Here is an 18,183-nt window from a genome sequence, read left to right as displayed (position 1 = left end):
AAAAACGCAACAGTTTTTCTTGTAGAGAAAATGGTGCAAGTTTGTAAATCTGTCCCCTTCCCTTCTCATGGTACAGTTACATCTGCAGAATATTCAGTGAGGCCTCACACTACACAGCAGCGAGGAAGTGTGAAATGGTCTCAAAACAATTGCCAAGGCACAGGCACAAAGCCAAGACTCGGACCACTTCTCAAAAATGCAGCCAAAATCCATCCCCCACAAAACAGAATACAAACCGGACCAGAAAAACAACAAAAAAAACTGTGACCAAAGCACAGAAGCACAGCCGTTTCCGACCAGATGACAAACGCACAGCCAGAATCTGACCAAAGCACATACAGTATGCACAGCCAAAGAAAAAACAAACACAAAAAACAAAAAACAAAACCTGTCCAAAGCATATCACCACATCAGCACTCACCGAAACATACAAGCACAGCCCAAACTTCAACCAAAGCAAAACCAAGACCAAAGACCTGCCACAGCAATGTGAATCGCTGTAACTGAGCAGTGAATGCAACAGTATTCAAACACATGAAAGGCTGTGTGAAACATTTAAAATCACTGGGGCTACTGGTACTGTACCAATAGCACACAATGAATGTGTTTGCTTGAGTAAGAATCTCTAGATTAAGCCAAGTTTAATGAATCTTCCCAGGAAAGTTGCCTGCTGTAAAATTTATAAACTAGACAGCAGGTGTTTGGGATTTTTTGTTGTTTTAATATTCTGTTTTAACTATGGCTGGTAAACGCATTTACAGAGAGCTCTGTGCTCCCTCGATATGCCACCAGTCGATAATTCACTAATTTAGTTAATTCACTGTTAGCTAATTGACAGTAAGCCCTATTTGTTCCTGTAACAGGGCCCTCCTTCACTAGTTCACAGTTCTATGTACATTCTGATGTATTCTGATAGCACTGCACTTCTCAGCCCCAGTAGTGACTCACGTTTCACAGCCTCCAGTCTGCTGAGCCTCCTACCTTTAAAGTGCTCTTGAGAATGCGCATCCTGTGCAGCTTGTCGTTGATGACGGGGTCGTTGCAGCGCTTGATGAAGGACCTCTTGTACTCCAGCTTGGTGGAGAGCCGGTGGTCTCCTATGGGGGACAGGCTGGCTCGTTCCAGGGCCCGGTACAGATCCTGCAGGGAGTCAGCTGGTTTCTCCTCTTCCTTATCGCTTCCTGGGGAAGCAAAAAAGAGAAACTGATGAGGCTTTGAAGGCTGAGCGGGTACAGATATCACCCGATTCACGAGAGCAATCCAGGGTGGAGCCTACTTCTCTCTATATCGCTTCTAGGTTTGCTTCTATTCAACACATTTTGATGTAGTTTGGGACAAGTTAATAATTCTCCAGCTGGGGGGGGTGTCATCACAGATCGATGAATCATGACACTTTATGTGATATATTGTATTGCAATAGGAGGTGTGCATCCCTTGTGTCATGATACAAGATCAAAAAGCAAAACAGAGCTCATTGTATTTCACCAAGTGGTTCTTGAATGAAGGAGAAGTGTGTTTTATAATTGGTGTTAATACATCCCCTCCCTATCTCATCTCATTTTCGTTTAACAAAATAGTCCATTTGATCTTATTATGCATCATACAAGTAGCTAACGTGGACCATTACACGCCTCGTGATCCACATCACGATACGTACCGTATTGTGACGTTAAGTGTATCGTGATGAGTGAAGCTGTAATTCTGCATGGTAGCACTGACCTGCTTCTTCAATAAACTATTTTTTTTTTTTTTTTTTTTAATCAATCAAGGAAATGGATCTGTACAGTATGTATGTGTACACAAGAACAATATCCTGTTCTGCCCTCAGTATTACGTACCAGGATCGATTTACAAACCACATATATCGTTAGGCTGGGTCCACATTTAGGATGATGCCAGGGCTTGCGGTACCAAGAACCAGCTGGGCCACGACAGCCAGATGTGCAGCGTGATGATCGGTGCAGCCCGCAGGTCTCAGGCCATCCGAACGAGGACCAATTATGGAGACTAATGACTAAACCAAACCACAGCTTGCTGAGATTCCAGCTGCTTCCAGCAAGCTCCCTCCAGTAAAGCAGTCCCATGTAGCAATCACACACCCACTAGCTATTTATTATTACACACAGACTGGCTCTATTGAGCTGGACAAGCTGCTCCCACTGCATGCCAACATGTTTAATGCAGAGCCTTCTGGAGGGAACAAAATAAGAGACAACTATCCACTACTTTCATGGCAGATACATGTAGGACAGCAGTACTGGAGGAGATCAGTTTCATTAGCCCTGTACCTGCTTTTTATTAGAGAAGCCACTGAAAATGAAACCTCTGCCATCACTGCGGGGCTTTCAAACAGTGGACCGATTGAAAGCACTGCTAGCAACTTCACAGTATCAATGACAATAGACTGCATGCTTTTATAATGCAGCTGAAATTTTAATAATATAGCACGGTATATAGACACTAAGCAGCAATTGTTAGTTTACTTGAACTTTTAGCATAGCAGATCCCTAAAGAGGGCTAGTAAAAAAAATAAATAGAATAATAACACCACCACTCCATATGCCAAACAGTCTAAAAATAAGCCCATGTGTCATTTTTTGCATGCCATTTCCATAGAATACACTACTCATTAGCAGGAGGGCTGTCTTTTAAAAATACTACAAAAGAGGTTCACAAAAACTGTTAATTAGTTTGACGAGTTTGCATTAGACAGAACTGGTCAACAGTGTATTAATCAAGCTGACATGCAAATAGCAGCAGGACTCTGGAGTGCGCAGAAAAAAACCTGCTTGTTTCGAGAATGCCAAGCACATCACATTCCATTTGAAACGGTTAAAATGACTCATTCTAGGAAATAAAAGAAGGTACAGGGATTTAAACAGAGCTCTGGCTCACTTTACACAAACCCACCATATTAAAATGTCAAGAAAGCCCGTTTGTGAATAACAATTATCAACCCAGCTAATTTAATCCTACAGCTAGAGAGGAAACGAGTCCAGAAAACACGCATTTACTTGTACAGTACAGAATGCTGCTGCCGTGAATAAACTGCTTATACACACTGCATGTGCCCTTAGAAAAGTGTCCTATAGAAAAACCACAGTAAAGGGTAATACAGCATAGTAAAGCCCAGCTAGCTTTAGCAAAGGATATTCAAAACTGTTATAAATGCAGGAGAAAACTAAAATTACAAGGCATACCAATTAGTTTAACAACTACCACTGCATTAAAGTATATTAGCATTTCAATGGGATACCTTAGCTGTCAGTCATGCCAGTTGCTGCCCATTTGCTTGTTAAGAGATTGTGTCATTGTCATGCATACCCTTATGCTTGTGTCATTGCAACATGTTTTGCAAATTTAAAAAGCTTAATTCTGGTGTAACTTGATTAAGCCTTCGGAGACCCTCTGATCATCACCCACTCAGAGCATCTATTCTATTGTATGTGGGACCTGTGAACAGGGATGGAAATAAGACTCCCGTTGCATAGCTGTGCTGAAGACTATGTGTTCCTCAGTTAGTTAATTGTCATCCACTTGTGATGACAGGAGAAGCTTTCTTCAAATGCCGCTCTGTGCAAAGTTCCAGCTGTTTAAATCAGGCTCTACTCACAATGTGAAACCATTTAAAAAGGACTGGAACATCCTCGCCCTTGACAGCTGTCAGTCCACACTTCAAGAGAAGTAAAGAAATGTATGAACCCCGGAATGTGCTGGAGTCATTCGATATTCATCATGCTGGACACAGACCCACAGAAGCGGCTTTGAAATACCAATCCTTTATCCCCCTTGCTTGTGGTTGAAGGAGATTAATAAGATTCATTCAGTATAAAAAGAAAAATCAATAAGGTATCGAGATGTACTTTATAAATCTGACAGACATGGGTGTTAACTCAACCACCAGGAAACTAAACTACATGTTCCTAATATAAACTGTTCACCTGTACATATTCGGTAGGACTCTCTGTTACTTGCAGTTCTCAATACTGATTGTGGGAAAATTGAGGCAGGGAAGTATATTGTGCAGTGCAATGAAGCCCACAGTGCAGCATTGTGGACTGAAGCGCACGCAACACTGATTTGCTTCCCCACAAGACAGCCTTGAGGAGTCTTTTCAGAAGCAATCTCAGCTGGTATAGTTACTGAGCCTGGTAAATAATTACCGGTATCTGAACAGAGACACAGACTCATACAGAGCACATATACCAGCGTATTAAACAGGCAGCAGGTATTAAACACTAGAAACATATAAAGGGCATGTAAATGTTTAGTAACCCACTAGGGGGCAGCATTGTTGTTTTTATATTTTTTTAATTTTATAAATCATGCAACTTTGCAGCATACAGATGGCCTCTGTGCCTCATTTAAAAAGAAGCTGTTTTTATATAAATATACTGTAGCAATTCGTGTTTGCATTACAAATGCGACAGCACAGTCTTGCAATTGCAAGCTCTATTAAAAAAACTAAAATGATTCCATCTCATTGTGCATTGTTAACAATTTTGCTTAAAACTCTCTAAATGCTTGGCGAGGCAAGCAGGAGAGACTCCTTCAGGAGCAGTTCCCCCTGTGCTTTCTGTGTGAGGTGATCGCAATGCAAGCTGAAAACCATGCGGGTCCACCTTCTGCTGGGTTACCATCCCAATCAGCAGCCTTTCACATTACAGCATCATTGTTAATATTATATATTTCACGCCTGCCTGCTTCGTATTCCACGCGGCATCCAAATGCATCAATGTACCTGTCTGGAGGGGTCAGTGCCTCTATTGAGATGAGTCCAGTGTCTCTGTCTGTAGCAGCACTGACCCCTTGTGTGAATGGGTCACGGGTTTGCTCAGTGCTGAATGTGAGCAGTACCTTCACAGGCTGTCTGCTAGCCAAAGGTCAGGTTATTACTTTCTACTATTTTTAAGAAAAAAGCTGGTGTTAGAAAGGGCCACAGACAAGCCCATTGAAGCACAGTATGTTCTTAAATCTTTTTGCTTTTAGCAAACAGAATGGCCGATTACTATCCTGTTGCATTGTGATGCTGGTCTTGAATGGGGATCTCTCCAGCTGCTGTCAGTGTGACGCCACAGAGCTTGTTCACTCTGCGGCTGGGAAATGACTTGCAGGCTTCACAACCCCTTACAAAACCTGGTGGGGCACAGACACACAATACATCACCATTGTTTTATATGTCAGCCTGGCTATTCATCAGAGCAATACGCTGTTAAACCCGTCTTTAATAACCCTTTGTACAAAGAGCACCTCCCAATGAAGGCCTCCCCTGTCTGCCCCTGAATTTAGCATAAAGGACACCATTACGGTCTCCAATGAATCAAACATCTGTAAAAATTACCCAATAGGACCAACATGACGTAAAATACCAACTCTGAAAACTTAAGTGCACCTAAAAACTATTAAAAGCTAAAGCAGTAAAATTAGAGCAGTTTAGATATAAGGAAATCAAAACTGATAACATCTATAATGGTTAGAATGTTTAATAAAAGTACAAACCACTAACAGCTAAATAATATTCTAAGGTATTATTTAGCATGACTTCTGTAGTGAGACCACATCCTGCTGAGGCAATAATAATAATAATAATAATAATAATAATAATAATAATAATAATAATAATAAATGTTGGTCACCTGATTGCTCTTAATAAAGAGGTTTCACTGTGCAGTATACAGTGATCATCCTTACTGCTGTTCCAAAGGGAACAGACATGACAGAGCTGCACAGATTATATATTGTGAGGGCTATAGAAAGGTATGTGAACTCTGATACGATGGAAGCAGTACAAGGCAATCCCTAAACCACTAAGATACACATCACTTGCGCAAAAAGCTCCAGTAGTTTCAAGATAAACATCAAACACTGTAAATTTGTACATCTTTGTTACAAGTTCAGTGCAGCTCTAATGACAACTGAATGGCTGCATGCTGTATATTTGCCACCCACTGTTACTGATGAAACAGCGCTGGGTGAATCACGGTCTCTCAGAGTGCGGGTGTGTAATTGCAAAACAAGTTACATAAAGATAAGGCTTTACATAAGAATGTGTGTGAGCGGCGCTCGGATTGGGAGTGTTCAGCAGAAACAAGAGGAATGAACGCTAGAAGAGGAACGAACATTGTAAGCAGCGTCAGCTCTAAATACTATCCCGAAACTTCTCCGTTTGTTGTCAAGGTTGTGCTGTAGACCTTTTAATAGTACCACTGTGATCTTGTAGGGCGCATGACACAGAGCAGCAGCAGCTCTGTTTAGAAAGGTCACTCGAAGGGGCAGTCAAGTTTGGAAAGTGCTTGTCCAGTCTTCCATTCTTGCAAATGCTTTCAGGTACTGTAGTCTGTTACGCTTGCATGTCCTCCAAGGTAGCAAACAGTAAGGAGGTTTTTGTATGACAGTAACATAATAATAATAATAATAATAGATGTAGTCATTTAGTTTTAATTGGTAGCCTGTTGTAAAGAATAGACCATTACAGCAAAGTGATCACAATATACGGTCGTTGTTCTTTTTGGTGTCAGCAGTACCTGAAACATTCAGAGGTCATCCTCATAAAGTTTGTAGCATTGCCTTGCCTCTTTCTGCTGTGGCAGTACCATGCAGTGTGATGGATTCTCATACACAGAACTCTGTGTGTCTCTCTGCAGTGCAGCTTCATTACCTCCATCTCCACACAGCTCTCTCTAAACAGCAACCCCTTGGTCAACTGCTGTCTCTAATTACTCTGGGAGAGTCCACTCACTTGGACGGATGAGCGTATACAAATCAGGCCATGGCAGTTCTCCAACGAGGCTTCAGAAATGCCCTGACAGGAGATGGCTAAATTGCTTTATAAGTAGGCTTGCTGCATTTATCGTAAATTTATATATGATCAACGTTGGTAAAACCACTCGCTATTTCTTTTTCTTACACAAATTATAATTTAGAAATCATCTCTAGTTTGTGTAGTTTTAATACTTGCTGTCTGTCCCATCTCCATTCCGCTCTGAATGGCTAGGGGTCGCTGTTGGTCAACTCAGTGGCTACTGTTAGTTATTATGCACAATACCCTGACTGACGGCTGAAGTCTCTGCATCAGGACGAAGCGGGCCTGTCTGCCTTGCCTTCAGTGCCTCCAGCTGTGCTGAAGCAGGAGAGGGGTGGATCTCAGACTCTGGATAATAATTGCAAGTTAGTTCTGTTCAGCTATCTAATGCTGTTATCCCTTATTTTGTGTGCTAATAGGCCAATAGTGGATAAAGCGACCTCCACGGATTAAAAACATTAAAAGACACCTGAAAGTCCTGCTGTGATCAAATGCTAAGACGTCAGTGTGAGCTACAACAAAAAAGCAGGAAAACAACCCCGATCAACAGAAATCGGTAACAGCAAACATGTCAGGCGTGTGTACATGTGAATATATCTGTGCATGTGCAGATGCCCTTGGATCACAGTGGTAACACAAAGAGGAAGTGATCACTCTCGAGATGCAAGACTGCATGCAAAGGGAAGTGCCCTAAGGGAATGTGCAGCCTCTTCTTGTAAAGTTAGAATTTACAGCTCTGCAGCCGAATAGCATTGTTCAATTTGTTTTTTACTCCCTCAGGAGACGCAGCCCCCCGTGGATGACTCTCTATCCGTCTCTCTGTCGCAGAGCAGTTCTGCTGGATATACCGGGTATGTACAATAGAGCTAGATCAAGAACCAAGTCAAGAAAAGAAAACAAGTACAACCACACAGCTACTGACCTATCCCCCATCTGGAGAAGCCACAGGTGGATTTTAGAGCATTTTACAGCACCAGAAAACCCCTTGGGTTGTATCAACCATTTAAAATGGTAATCTCAGGTTAACCACAGACACATGGGTGATGCAATCCAGGGCAATTCCCCAGTGCTGTAAAATGCTCTAAAAAGTCCAGCCCTGGCTTATCCCAGCAGAGTACAGGTTCATCAAAGCAAGCTCTTACTTCCCTTCACAGGGTCATCTCAATTATTTCTGTTCGATATCAACTCACTGAATGTGGTGCTAGAAGTTACACAAGGGTTCAGAGACAGTATGATTACACATTGGAGAATAAAGGCTAATCTAAATCTCAGGGACTCTTAAAATGACAGAAAAAAAAACCTTGCTGGGTGACTTCTGATCGGCCATAGAGATCTGCTGCCGCACCAAAGCGCCGAAGTCATTAAGTGGATTCATTTGAAGAAGACACCTTTAAAACTACACTACAAGCCTGACTTTCACTTGGAATATGCGTGCAATCTGCACAGTCCAAATACTGTCGCCTGCAAGGCTGCTGTCTATGTCAGGCAACTACGATTTTTGAAATACAATGATGGATCACCTCGAAAATCATTGGATTTTACTGCTGGGCATCTGTATTTTAAAATGCAATGCATTTGACAGCAATTCCCTGTACCACTTCAGAAGAAATGGTGACAGTAGGAAAAAAATAATACATTTTTATTTAAATGATAAAGGAAGTGCCAGACAATCTGAAGCTGGCCTGCAACCAGATTTCTTTAACCCAGTTCAGTGCCAGATATGAAAATCCATACTTGCTAAAACAATGCTTACATCTTTGATGCCTATATAGTGAATGGATGTGCATGGAAAACATATGGACTACTGCAAATCACTTGAATGAATGAATTTCCCTCCTTTATGTTTTAATATTATTATTATTTTTTACTATTTTTTTTTTTTTTTTTAGAAAAGCCCACACAAAATTCTCTTTTGTAATCTGCTGGAAGCCATTTTTAGTTTATAAGTAAAAATATATAAACCTTTATCTGTTTGGTTTTAAGTGAATAAACAATGGATTCAGTTTTAAGCAAATCAATAAATTTAGCAGTAAAGTAGTGCTTCCTTTGGTTTCCTATACACTATTTTGCTGTCGTTGTCCCCCAAGCGTAGCCCCAGAATAAATCACTGGTTGTTTAAAATGTATGAAGTAACAAACATCTGGATTTGTATAAATCATTACTAGAATGCTGGGAGTGCAAACCCCAATTCATTCTAAAGAAGGAGGGAATCTTCAGGAATGCTGCAAAGTGTTTTTTTTTTATTATGAAGCGCCACGTACCTGAACCCTTCCCCTCTGGTGTATTGTTCTCTTTCCGCTCCGGCTCCTTGTGGTGGTCCGAGGCGCTGGCGGAGGGTGTCAGGCAGTGGCTGAGCCCCCCGTCACGGGGCAGGGTGAAGCTGCGGGGTTTGCCCCCGATGCTGCCCAGCGCTTGCAGTCTCTCAGCCTGGTCCAGGGGGAAGGGTCCGTAGTGGTCCTGCAGCAGGCTGCGCTGCATGGGCAGAGTGCACTGTCTCCGTTGCTCGGGGGAGCCCGCCCCTGCCGGCTCACTGAACACAGAGTCCTCCAGGGGCAGAGTCTGCAGGTAGTGCAGGCCGGAGCTGGTGAGCGGAGTCTCGATCAGGTCCTGCCAGGAGCGCCGCTGGCTAGCTGACTTCCGCACGGGAGACTCTGTGCTGCTCCGGTCCGTCTGCTCCTGACGGGACTCCTCGTGGGACGAGTGTGACTGAGACGTCTCGGTGGAGGACAGTCGGCCGGACTTCGGCTCCAGGCAGGGGCTGGCACAGTTCACCTGAAACAGGTAGGCAAAGGGTCACTCTGCATCAACAGCCACTCAGGGTTTTGCTGCAATTTCAATACAAGCAGCCTGGCAGACTGGTTTCTATTGAATGTACTATTTTCTGATGCCCTAAAACAATACTGTAAAGACAGCGTTAGACTGAACACCCAACGAGATATATACTTCATTAATTTATTCATTTATTTTAAAATGACAACGGATTCCAATAAAAACACACTTTGTTCTTTGTTCTGGGTTTCTGTTTTTCTCAGGCAGTTTGCTGGGCTAAACTGAGAGCTATTGATACTGGCACACGTTCTATCAGGGATAGAAATAAGACTCCCATTGCATAGTAGTTTCACCCATTCCTGGTGTTACTACGAGCTTCATGCATGCTGACACCAAACTTTGCGATCCTAGGAGATGCTGGATAGGCTCCGACCTGCATCCTTTATAAAAACCAGCTGAAGCTTTGCCTGCAAGCAGCGAGACACCACTGTCAGCACTGCACGGCTTGGTAGGTAGAGGCTTTTTACGGAGCGATTGTAGGCTGGGTTCAAAGGAAGCACAAAGCCATTGTGTTAAGCAAACAAAAGCATTTCAGCAAGAACTGCAGGGACACCTATAGACATGAGCCTCTTCCTCACATCTAGACGGATTTGTGAAAAGAACTGTGCATGAATCTGGAAGAAAAAAGAACCCTCACCCTTTACGCTGGGCTGATACTGGGTTAGGTCACACAGGTTTAACCTGGCAGCTGCTCTGTGGTTATAGGCGTTTCTTCTGAAGAAAAGTCAGCCCCCCACACAAGTACTGTAGCATTCTCTAGTGCTGTCAAAAACATTTTGGTATACACTGGCGTTTGCAACCCTTTTGGTTAGGCATCCGGGTGGGAGCAGGCTACCTCACCCTTGTATGTTCACTGGATCAGGGATTTGATGCATTTCCTTAAATTGGTAAAGATTAAGTTCACACTCAAAAATGCTACAAAGCATGGCAACCCTTTCTATTTCATACTGACCAACTCCGACTGCCCTCTCTTCCAGAGCTTCATTCTTAAGTAATCAAGCATGACAGTTCCGTCTCTCTCTCGCCCTCTCTTTTAGAGCTGTTGTTTCTATTAAATTGCTATACTTGTTTTTTGTTTCAAAAACTGAAAAAGCCAATCAATAAAGTTAAAAAAAAAAAAAAAAAAAAGCTCTTCATGGAAATCAATGGAGTATTGTAGTTACTCCACTAACGAGGATGGCTGAATAACCCAAGATCTTCTAAAGGTAGCAAGAGAAATAAACACAGCACTCCTCTCTAACGGAGTACACTGTTTATATGGCAAGTGCACTGAAAGGACAATAAAGTGAGTATAAACCTGAACTAAACAGCTGCATTCAGGGGCTTTAGTTTCCTTTTATTCTGTCGGATTTGAATGAATGCAAGGCAGGTTATACAGAATATACAATAAACCACCCATAACTAAAAAACGGAAGTTTCTAGCTAGTATGCAGTATACTATAAAAAAAAAAAAATGTTGTTGACCTTCTGGTCTTGTCTTGCTGAAGTTCAAACAGGGATAAAGCCGTGACTGTTTCAGAGCTACTTACCGATGGAGGACGGGGGTAGGTGTCGTAGGGGGGCGGGGGGCTGTCCTGTTTTGGCGTCGAGGGGGTATCTGTATCTTCATGGTCACTTTCGCTCCAGTAATCTGAAACAATAAATAACGATTCAAAAACGAGTTTACAATGCAGTTCCCTTTGTCAAAGAAAACGATCCTGTGAAATGCAGGCTAGAAACCCATTACTGATAATTAAAAAACTCTTTGTTCTTCCACTAAGATTGGGCAGGCTGGCCATCTTTGTGGAAACGTGCTTGGGTTTGAACAGGCCTGTCCTAACTGCAGGGGAGGGGAACTCCATGTGCAGAATGTGGTCAGGCTGAATCGGGGGACAATTTAGACTGACCACATGCATTTAAGCGCTGGGACTCAGTTTTATTTTAAACACTGCAAATCAACTCAAAACAGACAAGAAAACTAAACAGAAGTCCTACCCATGGATGTCCACTTTCTCTTCAATTAGGACAATACAATGTTTTTTTAAATGTATGATCAGTCTGCCCAGTTAGTGTGTAGTTGAAAGTTAAAGTGCATTTTGCAGGCAGGCAGGCAGGCAGTTGACACACCCATTGAAAAAAAAGCTGTGTTTTGACGTGTTGAGCCATACCGAGAACTGAGCTCAAATCACGTAACAGCACAGATGGGATCACAGCACTCGCTGTACAGCACCATTGCTGCAACAAAAGACATTTTGGGGGGGTATTTTAGAACCTAAAACCCTATCGGCAGCTTTTTGTTTTTATGGCCGCCCTTTCAAAGTTGGCTTTCTCCCAGATAAGAGTACCTTCAGAGAATACCAGCGATTAACCAGTAGTACTTTTCTGCTTGCTTTGCAGACAGAATAGATTAAATGACATCCAAGCGCTGCCAGATCTGCAGAGTCCCGTTGGTATTTGTACTGGAGCGACAATCGCAGCGTGGGTTGTTTGCACTCTCTCCTGCCAGATGATTTGAAGATCCAGCTAAAGATCCTGATATTTGTCGAGCTTTGTTTTTGTTTGGGGACATCGCTGTGACTTTGCTGCAGGGCAAATCAATCAAAGTAGTTGGGTGCTTTTATATGTATTTTTATAAGAGCTGCACAAAATACCAAAATGGAACTACTTTCCTTTTAATACCAAAGCATTAACCTCCCATTCTAAATCGATTTCCAGGTGGTTGTTTTACAAGCTCAGTTAGCATTTAGCTTCCTTCTGTGGAGTGAGATAGGAGGAGCCGGTGTAAAACAAAGGTGTTTGCACAATGCTGGGGGAATTGCGTACAGGTAGGAGTGCGGTCCTTTAGAGGAGAGATGGAAATAAGACCCCCATTGCACAGCAGTTTCATCCATTCCTGGTTTTACTATGAGTTTCATTAGACACACCTGAGATTGTTAACTATACACTGGGGCTGTTCAAGCTCGAATCAAAACCTGGAATGGGTGAAACTGTTATGCAACAGGAGTCTTGTTTCCATCCCTCCACTGAACCTGATGTTAAATTAGAATGGTGTTTTTAATTTCTAGAGTGGCTTTCATGCACTGCACATCACAGATTGAGAGCAATTTTACAGTCAATTAAAACTAACCAATACTGTAGGTCTTATTATGCAAAGGAACGGCCAGCAAGCCAGCATCTGGGGACCTCGACGAGCGACCAGGGTGGTAAAGGCTCAGCAGCTCAGATCCAGTGAGCTAGATTCTCAAAGCTTTTTACTCCAACTGTTGTTAGCAAAAGTATCATTTATTTTTATGTATTTATTTTTTTTAAATTTGATTCCAAAACTGCTCACAAGCCCCCAAATGAAATGTTTGAGTTGTTTAAATGCTCGTCCCACACGATTTCCCCGGCTTCTTTTTGTTTATTGGTTTATTATTATTATTTTTTATTTCACCTTGATCTTGCTTTATTCTTTCTCTCTCTGCATAGCCAGCAGCTGCCATGTTGAGTCTGCTGAGCCACCTGTGGAGAGAAACAGAGAGATGCCTGGCTCTCAGTCTGCTACTGGCATGGAAGCAGAACAGAACACCACACAAGCTGATGCAGTATGTGTGCTCAGTGTTTGCACTGCCCATCACTGCTCCGGTAAGACATACTGATACGAAGGGACCCACAATGAGGATTTGTGTGCACTATTCACAATTACTTTCAAATGATTCAAGCTCTGTTTAGATCACTGAGACAGGATCTGTTGTGTGCCAAGGTTACAAACACACACAACCTATTCTGGTGTGATTTTGACACCGACAATCTAGAAGATCCCAGGAAGTGGATTTGGGTCAATTGAACAGAACCCGCGGTGTCTAGCAGTAAACGGGTATCAAAAAGGTTTGATATTTCACTCTTAAAGCATTCCGTATAAGGTTTTTTATTTCATTATTGATTTACTCACTCATTTCCATGAAGCAAAGAATTCAATACACGTTTGCATAAAGTACACAAGCTGGGCAGCCGAGCCCTTGATGTGCATGGAGGACTTGTCAACTCGTATCAGGCAGCCGTGGAGAGAGTGGGGCAGTGGACATCACTTTGGATTACTTCCTGTGTAGATATATATTCTCTCTCTCTCTCTCTCTCTCTCTCTCTCTCTCTCTCTCTCTCTCTCTCTCTCTCTCTCTCAGCAGTGTAGATGGCACACACTGTCGTGTTTTTTTTTCCCCCACTCACCTGTTCATGTCATCTACGCCGTCGGCTGCAAAGTAGAAACTTTTAATCTTTGGGTGACAGGCCTTGAACGCGCTGAAAAGAAAACAAAAGCAACGCACGAGAACATTCAGTATTTAATATTGCCGTCAGCAGCTTTTTCTTTCAAACAAAAGAGAAAGAAAATCGGAACATGACCCTAACACGCATCAGATGCCTTGCTATCAGTTTCTGCAAAAGCCTGACAAGATACCGTTAGCTTAGAAATGCAATTTTACGTATGGTTGGGTAGTCAGAATGCAGCATCAGTGACAGCAACACACTCCCAGAATCTCTAGTTGTTAAACCCATCATATAAGGTCTTTACAGCCTTGAAAAGAGTGATAACAACAGCTTGTTGTTTTAATGTGATTGTAGCTAACAGAATATTATCATACATCTTACATGTTGTGTACTTCCATTCCAAATGTGCAGTTTTGAAAGAAACACATGTTATAGAAAATATGTTTTTCCATTTTAAAATATGATATCTAGTACTGTACTAGGTTAAAAAAAAAAAAAAAACACTCAGTTTGCTTACTTTCCAGTAAGCCTGTTGCTTTTTTTACTTCCTAGGTCATGTCACCCCAGCTGTGTCTTTGGGGTCAAAGCTTATTGGCAGCAAGACAATATATAGTCAGTGATACAATTATGGTGTAAAAAAAAAAAAAAAACTTTTTATAAAAGTGGGTTTTCTATGCTGTTTTAAAAGTAGAAAGATTCCTTGCTTTTTTGACTGAAGATGGTAGAGCATTCGGCAATATTGGGGCTTTACAAGAGAAGGCCCTCCCTCCCTCTCGCACCATCTTTATTCAGTCTTGGAACAACCAACAGCCCCACATCCTGCGATCTCAGAGCACGACTTGGATTGTAAGAGGTCAACAACTCCTGGAAATAACTTGGTGCCAAGCCATTTAGGGCTTTATAAACTAAAAGCAAAATCTTACAATCAATTCTAACATGCACAGGGAGCCAGTGCAAAGAAGCCAAGACAGGGGTAATATGCTCATATTTTTTTTGGTTCTAGTTAGAATTCTGGCAGCAGTGTTTTGAACTAGCTGCAAATGAGACACCACACATTTAGGAATACCAGAAAACAGAGCATTACAATAATCTCATCTGGGTGAAACACAGGCATGCATTAGCTTTTCACTTTAAAGATGAAAGCATCCAATACATACTGTACATGCCCTTTCTACCTGTTTATTGTGGGATTATTATTATTATTATTATTTAGTTCTTAGCAGACGCCCTTATCCAGATATCACATTATTTTTACATACAATTACCCATTTATACAGTTGGGTTTTTAGTGGAGCAATCTAGGTAAAGTACCTTGCTCAAGGGTACAGCAGCAGTGTCTGCAGCTGGGATTGAACCCACGACCCTCCGGTCAAGAGTCCAGAGCCCTAACCACTACTCCACACTGCTGCCCTATGGTAGGTCTTCCTGGTTTTAGTTTGTTAGCTTTGTTTATTCTCACTGGCTCATTATAAAATGAATATTGTTAATTCGTTTGCTAGCGAGCTGATATGAGGCTCTACGGAGTGCATTTGTTGTGTGCCATTATAAACAGATACACTCCATACGATATGTACAGTACAGTTTATATTCCATATCACCTGGCTTCTGATCTAAGGGATGTGCGCACAGAGATTTAACACGACTGCATGTTACCAAGCTAGCACGGGAGTGTGCGACTGCTTATGCTGAGAACTTCTCTGCTAAATACATTCTGGAACTACAAAGGGAAATCACGTTTTTGCACGTTAACCCAAGTAAGGGATACTTACTACTTCTTGCGGCATTCATTGGCCCTGTCAATCTTAAACTCTGGCAGACAAATAAATCCCTCTGCTTTTTCATCCTGTAAGGGAGATGCAATACCAACGTTAAATATCTTGAACCATCAACAATGCATTGAAATCTAATGTTGAAAATGAGCATCGTGGAAACCCCCCACAAATCTGGAACTTAAACTCCTGTGTTAATTAGAATAGGAAGTCTGGAGAAAAGAAAGAGCAGATTACTGTATTGCAGCACTTGAATGTTCTTTTCAGACTTCTTGTACTGTAATAAAGACCCATGGATAGCTAAATGCTATTGTCATCATTACTTATCCTTGAAATTCCATACATGGATTCTAGAAGCAAACTCCATTTTCTCTTCTGTTTATTGTAAGTATAATGAAAGGAAAAAAAGTAGTCTGCATTGCATGCACATTTATGTGGCCAATTGGCATGTCACGTGATCCACTAGACCTATGTAAAATGTGCAACTGTGATAGTGGGTGTCATTGCAATTGGCTCGTCCCTCAAAGCAGTGGCTGCACGGACCGCCTTGTCCAGCAGGTCAATCTCCTGGGTGTTTCTGGTATGGTAACTTATGCAGAAAACCACCACCAGCAAGCACAACTCAGGACGTGGGCGAGGATTCCTCAAGGAACACAAAAGCTGGCATTGGATTGTCCAGCTTGGGCAGAGAATCTAGTCACCAATGCCATTGACAATCACATCAAACCAAACCACGCAGGAATGACCTCTCTCAAGAAAGATGTCCAGCTTGTTATACAGAACAAATCAATCTAGGGTATGCATGTTAACATTTTGAATAAATACATGCGTACAGTAAAAATAAATACTTACTTCTTCATTCATGTACCAGTAAAGAGATGTATCTTTCAGAACAAACCAATATTTTTTCCATTTCTGTGAGAAGTAACTCTTGGCGTCTTTCTTCTTCCACAGCCAGCCCTCGCAGTCACCACGACCCAGGTCTTTACATGAAATCCGCCGCTTGCTCATGGCAGCTGCAGTCCCTGCAAGAGACACACAGAGTAGCTGAAGACCACACTGGATCCACTTCTATTTGAGGTTTTCTCACACTCCCTTCCTGGTGTACATCCACACTGAAGTGGCAGCGAGCTCTTCAATGCCAATGTGATCCTCGACTCTATCAGTCCTTTCATCTGATTCACTGAGCCTTCAAACACACTTTCATCTGAGGTCAGACTGCGGGTGGTCTCTGAAATGCTTTCAACTTGCCATGGTGGAAGGCGGTGTCTAAGCGCTACTGTATAAACAGATCCACAAACTAGAACAAACACCTTGCCCATTTTAGGTAGCCAGTTTGTTAGTTGTTGAATACTACTGTACCCTCTGAATGTGCTTGATATATATATATATAGAATCTGTTTATAATCCTATGATAGCTGTACTTACTCCTCATTTATTACTGCTTCTGCACTCATATATACATGGCATGTTAATAAAGTCCAGAGTCACCACGTGAAGAGGATGGGTTCTGGTGATGTCAGGCCGAGAACTAGACAGTCAACAGTTTTGCAAGTGAAGGCGGTGCTGTGCAGATTTATTGTAAAATAAATGATTTAAAACAGACAAAAATTGGCGATGTGTCTGTAAGAGGGGGGCTGTTTGTGTCCCCCGGGGGGGAGGATGGACAATATCGTTCGATCATCTCTTTTATCGTTTTGCACTCATTTCTATGAAGATTTTAACAGTGATTGTCGTACGAAATGTATTCTTTTTCTGCAAATCATTTTTGTTTACAAAAAAAGTCTTTTGCAAAATAAAAATGAAAAACGGTGTTTGTTAAGATCTGTGATGAAAAGCATCTGCTGTAGCAAACACTGTGTTTGAGGCGCGGCAGAAATGACAGGTACACGTCTCGAAGGTTCAGTTATATACCGGCCTCTTTACAGAAATTCCACCTTGCTCAGGCTAGCTCAGAGACTGCCTCAAAAGTTAAAAAGGTAAATTGAGGATTAGGAACACATATCATGGGATTATAAAGATTAAGCAAATTCAAACCTTTTTGTTCTCAGTGCTTGTTTGCCTCACAATAACTCATGAACAAATTTCATTTTTGCATGTGGGTGGATGGTTTTGTGCTTGAAATACAGTTTGTGAGGCCTGGGATCAGACATCATTGTGATACATAATGTACTGCACATATGCTTAACAGCCCACACGTTGAGCACTTATTGGATATTTACTGGTGGTTTATCTACAACTCCACCACCTTTAATTCAGAGGTTAATGTTAGGAGGAAAAGTCAACTTGGAAGTTGCTAAAGTAAAACAGTTTTAGCTGTTTAGTGCTGGCTTCTTTCTTATATTACAAAAGCAATCACTTTAGTAACAGCTGGTAATAAGGACCTTCCTATTCATGCAACTTTGAATCCAGCCTCTCAAGTGAAATCACTGAAATAGTTCAGGTATGGTAATGCTGAATCTCAATGACTCAATGTGTATGCTTGATGTTTCTGTGTGGTTCGCCAAAGCAGACCTGGGTTCTACTTTGAGAAACATGTTTCCACAAACATTTTGCCTT

At 41.9% G+C, this 18,183-nt stretch overlaps 1 protein-coding gene across 8 annotated transcripts in view; it reads right to left on the bottom strand.

Annotated features, from left to right (window-relative positions):
- The window catches only part of LOC117405124 (connector enhancer of kinase suppressor of ras 2), a 129,355-nt gene that overhangs the window by 20,066 nt on the left and 91,106 nt on the right, over positions 1-18,183 (bottom strand). For all 8 annotated transcript variants that reach the window (XM_059028073.1, XM_059028065.1, XM_059028067.1 and 5 more), the window contains 7 exons: positions 16,477-16,649; positions 15,625-15,698; positions 13,817-13,888; positions 13,044-13,111; positions 11,161-11,261; positions 9,064-9,574; positions 982-1,181 (listed from right to left, as the gene is read on the bottom strand). In XM_059028073.1, the coding sequence (XP_058884056.1) occupies positions 982-1,181; positions 9,064-9,574; positions 11,161-11,261; positions 13,044-13,111; positions 13,817-13,888; positions 15,625-15,698; positions 16,477-16,649 (1,199 nt within the window). The remainder of the gene's footprint in view (positions 1-981; positions 1,182-9,063; positions 9,575-11,160; positions 11,262-13,043; positions 13,112-13,816; positions 13,889-15,624; positions 15,699-16,476; positions 16,650-18,183) is intronic.

Source organism: Acipenser ruthenus, chromosome 8 (assembly GCF_902713425.1).
Source record: "Acipenser ruthenus chromosome 8, fAciRut3.2 maternal haplotype, whole genome shotgun sequence".
Classification (NCBI taxonomy): domain Eukaryota; kingdom Metazoa; phylum Chordata; class Actinopteri; order Acipenseriformes; family Acipenseridae; genus Acipenser; species Acipenser ruthenus.
Note: the sequence above shows the minus strand (reverse complement) of the source record. Positions and strands in the feature narration are given on the sequence as shown.